The 10,654-nt window shown below is 39.2% G+C and overlaps 1 protein-coding gene across 2 annotated transcripts in view; it reads left to right on the top strand.

Moving 5' to 3' along the window:
- Positions 1–10,266, top strand: part of LOC138057094 (gamma-aminobutyric acid receptor subunit alpha-1-like) — a 27,205-nt gene extending 16,939 nt beyond the window's left edge. For both annotated transcript variants that reach the window (XM_068903118.1, XM_068903119.1), the window contains 6 exons: positions 38–111; positions 1,372–1,592; positions 2,784–2,866; positions 5,329–5,457; positions 6,037–6,386; positions 7,318–10,266. In XM_068903118.1, coding sequence (XP_068759219.1) covers positions 38–111; positions 1,372–1,592; positions 2,784–2,866; positions 5,329–5,457; positions 6,037–6,386; positions 7,318–7,584 — 1,124 coding nt within the window. In that variant the 3' untranslated portion in view covers positions 7,585–10,266. The remainder of the gene's footprint in view (positions 1–37; positions 112–1,371; positions 1,593–2,783; positions 2,867–5,328; positions 5,458–6,036; positions 6,387–7,317) is intronic.
- The last annotated feature ends 388 nt before the right edge of the window (positions 10,267–10,654 follow it).

Here is a 10,654-nt window from a genome sequence, read left to right on the forward strand (position 1 = left end):
AGGCAGGTAATAACTGTCATTTTCTTTTACCCTTTAGAAGAAGGTACGCCAACGAAAATTCGAAGCAGCATCGACATCGAATCATTTGCAAACATCGAGGAAGCTAACATGGTACGCAAAAATAATTTTTACAATCGTTGTTTTACGATTTTGTAAGTTTAGATTGTTGCTTGCTTTGATCAATCCGAGAGGGCGTGGCTGGTACAGTAATAGCGTGGGTCATTTACCGGAGCGAACAATAACCATCTGTTTCAAATAACAATTTACGATTATTATTAGTAGTATTACCACTGTCGTTATTATTATGATGATAGTGATGATGTTTATGAACATTATTAATTAATACTAAAGCCGTGTTCACACTCAACGTTGATTATGATCAACTGAAGTATGATTCAGGCTATCATACTCCATTCAAGTTTATTCAATTATGGTTCTGTTCACATCTGCGAAAATTCAAATGCAATAGGCTGGGTGACCTCGCAGTGTGAGACAAAATGGCGCCGTACCGCGTGGCTGCCACGATTATCATCACCATGCTTGGGGCGAGAAGAGAACCAAGGATAGGCTTCCGAAAATAGAAGAAGACACCAAATAGCAATCAGAAAGGTTCGTGTGCTCATATATATACCACCACGTGTTCGCCATTCTGTTCAATTACGCACTGTAATTACTTCAAACAACTGCCTTCAGGTTGTTTGAAATTATTATAATCCAATCATAATCAATCGCTGTAATTAGTTGATGTGAACTTATATCATATTTAATTCAATAATAATTCGATCATAATCGAGGCCTAATGTGAACACGGCTTAACCCTTCTTCAAAACTGCACCTGTTTATGCATTTAAAAGGATAAAATTTCTTTGACCTGGGCCATTTAATAAGAATAAAACACCAACAGCGGTTACAAACATTTGCTTGAACTGCATAACTCTTTTTACACTAGCTTAACGTTTCGTATGTTGCAAAATACGTCATCAGAAGTGATTATTATTCAGTTACAGATAAATATAAAATTCGAAAATACAAATGAATGGACTAAGAACGAACGAAATTGATTGACATAAAACGATAAGAACATGATAATAACAGAGATAACGTTTCTCATTGCCACCGTTTTCGTTTAAGGCTGTCTTTGAATCACGGATAAGCAGACACTCTTCAATTTTACAATGCTTGTCTGATCGACCAGTTGCTGAATTTCAAAATGATCGCAGTTTATTCTATGTTTGGTTGAGAAAACATGGTCAGCAATTGCAGAGTTGTGAGAGCTTCAAAATAACTTTCTGTCACGTAATCGGCGTTTCTTTTTCCCTATATACGTAATTACAGTGATAACAAGCGAGGGCCGTTCTTGTTTTACTTCAGGAATACAAAGTATATACCTACTTCCGTCAATATTGGGCAGACTTACGCTTGGCTGGCAAGTCAAACCGAACAAAAGTCCTAAGAGGAGGTGATATCAGTAAGATATGGAAACCAGACCCCTTCTGCTACAATGCACGTGAATCAAACCTGATGATGCCAAATGAAGAGCTACACAGCTATGTAAAAATCAGCCCAAATGGAAACATAACGATGAGCATTGGGTGAGCAAAAATGAACACAACGTGGTACATTAGAAGCAAGGTTAACACTTAACATAACTCCAAACCCATTCTCGGCACCAGAGCCTCGGATCCGACCCAAGGGTCTGGGAAACTCTATATAGGAGAACATGCGCCGCAGGGTTTTTATAGCCAAAAATTGGCAATTTGAATCTTACGGCGCCTGCTCACCCTCGTGCTAACACGAATCCACCAATTAGAAACGCTTTTGATTGTTCTTAACGAAAGCCAATGGGAAGACACTTTGTTTCAGGGTTCCCCAGAGCTCTTTTCTCCCTCAGTCTAGAGAAGAACTCTAGAGCCCGGTATAGCCATCACGTCGTGCATGCGCACAAACCATTTCATCTGGTTCATTGGCAGCCATGGACAGCTGTTTCGGCCGTGTTAGACCTCATCAGAATGGCATAGCCAATATTCCAGGCGGATGTTTTCAGGCACCCCTTCAATATTCCAGGCGGATGTTTTCAGGCACCCCTTCAAATGGAAGCTCCACACAATAAATGTGGTAAGCTGGGTTGCCGCATGCGTGATGTGATGGCCAGACCGGATTTGGTGTTATGGTGTGTTCACCTTGCTTTTAATGCACAGCGTGGTAAGCTCGAAATGGGAATGTAAGAGTATGTATGCTACTGTTTTTGCCCACTAGATATGCAAATTTGTGACGTTCTCGTTGCCGTCGCTGTTGTCGTTGCTTAAGCTCCCTATTGTTTCTTGACGTTCTCAAAGTAGTCGTCCTTGGGTACTCTAAGCTCCGTAATAATTGTGACGTGTTACGGTTGCTCTATAGTTCTGACACAAAGAGCTTGTTTTTTAACAAAAGGGCAATCGTTACACGTGACAATTCAGTATTCAAGGTCGCGGCGCCCGGGAAAATTGAAAACAAAAACAAGCAATTCGGAAATTAATTTACTTCGGGTACAAACAGTATCAAACGATTTTGACTGTAACCACATTCGTTTCTGTAATGTAAAGTTATCTTTGTTGGAGTAAAGGTTTCCCATAAGACTTGCAGGCAGCAGGTCATTAGCACCTGCCTGAGTGGCTAAATCCACCACCCTATTTCCACTGATTTCTCCATCAAAATTGCTCCTTCGTGATTTCCTAAATCGTTCGATCGTTTCCTCGTTTTATTATAATTTCTATACATTAAATTCGCCTTTCATTTTATTCCAGAGCTGTCATACTCGCTTCTTGCGTTATGAATCTAGAAGATTATCCATTAGACTCTCAAACGTGTCATCTCGAATTGGGAAGCTGTAAGTAGTTTAATTTAATGAAAAGGATCATTTTAACAAAGAAGTCTCTGCCGTGTCCGAAAAACAAATAATTCTGACTGCAGTTTAGCCTGTCACCTCCGCTTAATAAGGAGGCCACGAACCAACTTTGCAGCTTACGATTCACATACCTCTTCTAAGAAGTCCACAACCTAGATTCTCATCATTTTGTGGTCTTACATATTGTCAGAACGGTTGCTGCTATTTTTAATTGAGCACAAAGACGGATACAGATTTTTTTTTTTTTCAATTTCGCGTGAGCAATCCCTCGCGCGTCTACTTGATTGCGGACCAATCAGAGGTGTTGTGGTCATCAGGCCTAATCTGATTGGTCATCATTTCGCGGGACCTGTATTGAAAATTGAAATAATACCGTAAATTGATGGAGCAAGGCCGAATGAGAGAGAGATGGGCACTTTTCGGTATAATGGTCTTCTGATAGGTCTTCCTTTTTTCATAAGGTGTTGTCAAATATTGAAATTAGCAAGTTAATTCTTGAAGCGGAAACTAAATAATGACTCCTCTATAGCATGGGTTGAACTAGGTCCAAGGGATTCGCGCTAGCGCGGTAGATCGACTATTGAACTATAAAAATGACCTTCATGGCTAAAGTGACCTTCATGGCTAAAATATCAAAAGGTCGGCATTCTCGTGTTCAGTAGGAGATAGTGAATTTTTAAGTCACGGCGTGGTTTCTATGGCATGTGATCATAGAAATAGTAAATAGATTTAGCCAAGCCTAAAAGCGGAGCTCCTGTTTCTAAACCCAGAAGGCAAAAAGGTGTATATGAAAATAATTATGCTTCTGCATAAAGTACACAATTAATCGTAATTAGTGTATGCAGTTTACAGTGATCAAACACCTCTGAGCTGATGACGGCAGTAAACAAACAAGCCTTGCAAACAATCAGCAACAATTATAATCAACAGCTAAAACTGAAATTACATGCACTGTCATGAATCTCTTTCACAACATTTTCCGTTTGAATGATAATCTTTACACCCTTCAGTTTAGAACAACAACAAAAATCTTACTAATTATTAAGTCAATCTAAAGCGTAGAGAATTCGCTTACTCCACTGCAATTTCACAGGCAAACAAGCAGCTCACGACTGGACATTCCTTTTACACAAAAAGCCTATAAATGTGATAGTTGAAATATGCCAGAATTCTTGTCAACACAGAATTGCAAAGGTTTTCAGGCCAACGTTTTTTTTAGCGAGTTTTACAAAATGTGTGAGGCAGCGAGGTATGCATTAAGAAGGAAAACATTACCTGAAACCTAACCGTTGTAAATAGGTGTTTTGACTCTCGCTTTTTCTCTCAGCTTTACGGTGTTCTTCGTCTTCTCTCGAGGCTTTCTTCGCTTAGGTTTTTCAAATTCTTCTCTCGTGCTCCTTCCTGCTCTTTATCCCGTTGCTCGTCACTAATATGATTTCCCGCCAGAAAAACGCGGGTTGCCAAATGCAACGCTGCCACACGATTTTCCGCCAAGGAAAATTGCCCGATCACTGTCGTCCCAGAGGGTTTTCTACCTTCCCACCTCCACCCCGACAGTCTGTTCTGGCTGACGTCATAATCAAATTTTCTCACATGGATAGATTTCCCAAAAATCTTACCCATGGTGCTCCCATGGTGCATGCCGTATTCGCCGCATACGTGTGGACGGAAGACAAATCTGCAAAAAAAAAGTTGCGAATTAAGAAATATCCAGATGCGTGTGGAATGGGCCTTAAACCCATGTTCTTTAGCCATCGTAGCTCAATTACAAAGAAAACACAAACAGCAGTCACCGTGATAAACAAGGTAAACCAACGCATTTTGTAATTAAAGACTTAACGTTTGGTATGCTGGGCAACAGACAAAAAAACAACCGTTACAATGTTTGAAAACTACTTATATATTTATTTATTTATAAAATAATTAGGATAGTACGCGCACTCTCATTGGTCAATAGCTGTGTTTAGATGAGAGTGTAAAAACACGGCTGTGACATCATACGAATTTTGATTGGTTGTGTATTGCCAGGCGGGCGTTCGTTTGGGGGTGCCTCTCGGGTTTGCATAACTGTCGAGAATTCTCCCAACACCCCCTTGTGTTTAGATGAGGCTATGGAAAAACGGAAAACGTCCTCCATTGCTTAAATAATAAGGTTTTACTTACAGTTGCTGCACATACGAAACGTCAAGTCTATACAAAATGCGTTGATTTACCGTGTTTATCATCGCTGTAATATTTGTTTAGAAGATTGACTAGGCTCTGGGAGTTAGGCGTTTCAAATCGGTTAATTGTCATTTGGGCCGTGAATGTTCCTGGCACTGAGGTGTTGAGGGGTGGGATTTGTGCAGTTGTTATGAGATATGACATAGAGAAATTTAAGCCCGGTAAATAAATAAGGAGATGACTTGTATCGAGTGAGGATTTTTGTATCTCTATCACCATAGACGCCTACACTACTGATCAAATTATCTACGAATGGATTTCCGAAAACGTTAGTGTTGGAAGCAAAGAAATGGCTCAGTTTGAATACAAAGGAGCTAAGCTATCATCTGATGTGAAGAATTATAGCACTGGTAGGTATCTTTTTTTTTTGGTTTGTTTGTTTCTTTTGTTTCTTAGGGTTCAAAAACATCCCTAGGCTCATTTATTCATGTGTGACCATTTCCGAGATTATCTTCGGACTAAAGAAAGAAATGAAATGACGGTTGGAAATTTTAGCTTTGTTACGTGGGTTTTTAAGACTTTGAAAGATAAGAATAAAAGGTACAAGATATGCAGTGTTTTCACATGACGTCACGGCGGCCATGTTGGAGAAGTGAAACAGAGAAACAGCGACCATGTTGAAGGAGTGAAGTATACTTTTGCGAATTGATCGAACTCTATTTTTATGAAAATTCTTTCTTTTGTGTTAGTATGCAAATATTGCAGCTGGTCACGTGAGCGAACACACACTATTAAAAACCGCTGGAATTCAAAATCCACTATGTCGCTTGGTTCTGTATCCGAAGTCACGCTCAGCCTTGTGGCACGTCAAACAAAAATTAAGATAAAAAAAATAGGAGTTTACTTAGCCTATCAAGGGAACATAAATGCTGACATACGTTTTTTTTTTTTTTGTTTTGTTTTTGTTTTTTTTCCATTTGTGTTGCTAGGGAATTTCTCAACAATTACTGTCACCTTTTTGTTCCAAAGACGACTTGGTTACTTCCTCATTCAGGTCTATTTACCGGATATATTTCTTGTGATGCTAAGCTGGGTCGTGTTCTGGATGGGCAAAGATGACATCGGCAACAGAATGGCTTTGGGTATCACCACAATTCTGACCATAATTTTCCTGCTCGGATCTCTGAATCCTGCGCTACCTCAAGTCAGCTATCCAAAGGCACTGGACTGGTACCTGCTGGTCTCCTTTAGTTTCGTGTTCCTGTCTCTGATTGAATGCATAATTGTGTATATACTCAAAAAGACAGCGACTAAAAAGGATCGAAATATAAGCTACGAGGTAACGCAGTTTTTGTGGAATAAGTTGCACTTATATTTTTTGATGCTCCTCCCATTTTTACCTCATGGTTGTCATAATAATTCAGTGAGGTTCATTATCATTGTCATCGTCATCGTCATCGTCGTTCTCGTCTCCATAACTAAATTACCCATTACTGGCAATGTGGTTGTCATCATTGTCAGTCATCATCATCTCCATCGTCATCCTCATCATGATCATCGTCATGGTTGACGAGGTCATTTAGTGAAGTTCGTCATCATCATCGTCGTCGTCTCCATGACCAATTTACTCATTACTGACAGTGTCGTTGTCATCATAATCAGTCACCATCATCTCTATCGTCGTCCTCATCATCATCATCATCATTATCGTCATCGTCGTCATCATTTTCATCATCGTCGTCATCATCATCGTCATTATCGTTGTCATCATGATAATCGTTGTCATCATCATCATCATCATCGTCATCGTTATCGTCATCATCCTCATCATCGTCGTTGTCATCATCATGATCGTCATCGTTATCGTCATCATCCTCATCATCGTCGTCTCCATAACCAATTTACTAGATTACTGACAAAATCGTGACCATAATTATCATCGTCATCATCATCTCCATCATCGTCATGATACCAATTTACTCGATTACTCACGATGTCGTCGTCGTCATCTTTATCGTAATCATGGTCATCATTAACATTGTTGTCATCGTCATCACTTACATCAACATCATCCTCGTCGTCATCGTCATCATCCTGATCATCGTCATTGTCGTCATCATGATATTTTACTGGACTACTGACAATGACGATGTCACCATTATCAGTCTTATTCATATTCGTCATCATCATCAACATCTCCATCATCGTCATCATAATTTCCATTGTCATCATCGTTGTTAATTGCTCATTCTACACTTCCATTCCTTTAGATCAACAAATTACTAACTGGATCCAACACTGATGTTGGCAGCACCGAGAACTGCAATGGACATGCGCCAAATGTGGACCCAGGAGACCTTGAAATGATTTATAGAGACAACGAAGTTGACAAGATATCGTCGGATGATTGCGAAGTACAAGGGAACACGGAAAACAAAAGCATGAGAAAGATGGCAAACCAGATTGATAACGTTTCGCGCGTGCTATTTCCTTTTGTCTTTGTCTTTTACAACATCTGTTACTGGACACATTACTAAACAGACGAGGGTCGTGTCCAGCGGCATCGCTAACGTTTTAGTTGTCAAAATTCCCTTTTAAATGCGCGATGAAACAAAAGGCAAGTCCCACTTGGAACTTTAAGTCGAATTTGCTTCTGTTTGAAAGCGGTTGATCAGCCATGGGTCTTTGGAAAGGGGGGGAAAGACGGCTGCAAGAGCTTCTTTTATGATTTTTGGCGTGGAAAGTCTGCATCATCTTTTCATAAGTAAAATTTGTATAAACGATGTATGCTTGGAGATAATTTATCGTCGGGTCCTCACATCTCCCACTAAGGTAGTTTACGAAACGACGACGACTTCGACAACGACAACGCCACAAAACAAGAATATGATTGGTTAAAAAAGGAAAAAATTGTGCTGCACGTGCGGCACGTGCTGCACGCATTTTAGCACATATTTTGCGGTACTCTGCACAACAACGACGTGAAATCACCAAATGTGAAGTTTTGACGACAACGTGAGCCACAATTATCACGTGAAATCGTCTAAATATGTTCCGAAAATTCCCCCTTTTTTTTCTCTAAATATCTCGATTTTTTACTAAATATCCCGAACATATCTGCTTTATAACCTAACAAAGTACAAAGGCCCGTTTAAGCAGTCTCAACATTTGCTTTAACATGTATTCAACACTTTGTTGAACCAAATGTTCGGAGCGTTTGACAACATTCATTTGTTGAAAGTGCAAAAAATGTTGAAAACTTGTTGAAAACGTTTTGAATCAAGTTTAAAGAGGTTTAAACTTTTTATTCAACATCGATTCAACTTTTCTTTGTTCTCGAAACACTCTGTTCAACAATAGACCATCTCCGAGTTCATGTCTACCTCCTCCTCAAAGCGAGTCTAAAAGCGAAGTTTTTCTTATGAAAATTAGTTTTCATTCACATGTGAAGTAGAACTACTAATTACTATCACAAGAACTTTGCACTTAGACTCCCTTTGAAGAGGAGGCAGACACGAACTCGGAAATGACCTACTGTAAAACACACGCATGCTCACACCAGGCCGCAAAAGTCCACATATGGCGAGGTTTATCTGGACCAGAGAGACTGTGGTTTCTAGTTCTTAGTTCCTCGCAATGAAATTTTGTGGAAGTGTTAGTTCTTTTGTTGGCGCAATGATGGAACCTTTTGAACGGCTCCTGCACAACTTTATTTTTGCGCCCAACATTTGCCAAACAGCCGTTCAACCTTTGTTGAACGAATGTTGGTCAAATAGTGAAAACGTTTAATGCATTAGCCTTGTGAGGCATACAGTAAAAATCCATTGTTTTTTACTTCAATTCATATTTGGATTTCATTATCCCGCAGTCTCCAAGTAGTTACCGATTGTTTATTTGGAGCATTCGGATATGTTGTTACAAATGGAGAATACTGCTACATGTTATTACTGCAGGCCCATATGGGACGATTGGTTAATTTTGTTTGAATTTCTGTATCTGTAAGTAGCATTTAACTTTTCTGAGAAAAAAAAACATACTTGAGTTCAACAGTTTTTCCCTAAAAAATTCTAAATATCACGATATTTTTATCTAAATATCTCGAGATTTTCTAGATATATCAAAATTTTCATAATATCTCAAAAAACAACTGAAAAAATATTTGTGTCTAGGCCTAAGTCGTGAGCACGCAAATGTGAAACTGTCATTTCATATTTTTACTCCGTAACTGCCGGCACCAGTTTATTTTTCGGACACTTCGCCCATATCCTACGACGTGAACGAGGTGGAATAATCACGAGAGATTTACGATCGTGCAAACTTATGTTTGGAGGTGACGTTTTCGTAAACGTCGTCTTCGTAGGTCTTCAAGTCCCCGCGCGCTATCTTAGCCTGCAGAACAGGCGTTTTTTGGCAGGCGGACGCTTGTTCAAGGTCTAAAGTTCGTAATAGGCCGCCATTTTGAAAGCACACAGCCGGTAGAGGATTGAGACGAGGAGAGGGGAAAGGGGCGGAGAGGCGAGAAAAAAACGCCTGCCAGTAAGGCCTGTTGAATTGACAAACGCCCTTAATTACACTCTAATTAGTTAAGTCTGTTCAAATATAAGTGCTACACAGTCAACGTTTGCGTACGAGCGCCTTAGTAAGTTAAATTTATTACCTTTGAACAGGGTGATGGGATCCTGCTTTGAAGTATCCCAGAGAAATTAATGATTTGGTTTTCTATTTTAAGTGTCTTAAGAATATATATAAATTAAAGATTTTCGATAATGTATCTTTTCGCTCTTGTACTAAACCGCTTAAAAATGTTGATCATTTAACACCTTGTGTCCCTTTCAGCAGCACTGACGTCTGTAAGAATTCGTTTTTTGTTCGGATCTGTCGTCTGTGGAACAATTTACCTCTTAGTATAAGAGAATCAAATACCTTGTCAATCTTCTGTAAACATTTGATAGCTTTTTATTATGATAAGTTTAATGTACATTTTTTTTTAACTTTACGTTGTATTTTACCCAATCATTGGTCCATTTATGGTAACTTTTAAGATAATTTTATTACTTGATTAATTCTATGGATTTCTTTATGTTGTAATGATAGGTGGCTTATTTTTAAGGAGTCTGGTACTCTGTTTTAAGCCCACCTCAGATTAAGCAGTTGATTGATTTGATTGTCAAATATTTTTAATTGTAAATCTGAAACTTGATTAAATTAAATTACTTGTACCCCTTGATTAGTTGCGCTTGATCGCATTTCCGGAAATCCACAAAGAGCCAAAAAAACCGAGATCGTTTTTTACCGGAAATTACAAATTTACTTTTGCGAGTGCAAAGATATGTCGGAAATACGTCCAAGTGATGGTGATTTATGGAAAGCAACGGTGCCGCTTTGCTTGGCTTTCTTTGTTGTTGACCTGTTGAAGAGACTCGCTGTTAAAATTTGTACAAAAATCCTTAGAGTTCGGCCAACATCTGGTTGTGACGAAAAACAAACAAACCTTTGACCGGTCATGTCTCAACAGTGTGTGATTCGTCAACAATACGCGCAGGAAGATTTTGGTGCAAAGGAGTGCTGCTGTTTTTCAGCCGATCGAGGAAATTTTTATGACTTTTC

This window comes from Montipora capricornis, chromosome 7 (genome assembly GCF_036669925.1).
Source record: "Montipora capricornis isolate CH-2021 chromosome 7, ASM3666992v2, whole genome shotgun sequence".
Taxonomy (NCBI): Eukaryota; Metazoa; Cnidaria; class Anthozoa; order Scleractinia; family Acroporidae; genus Montipora; species Montipora capricornis.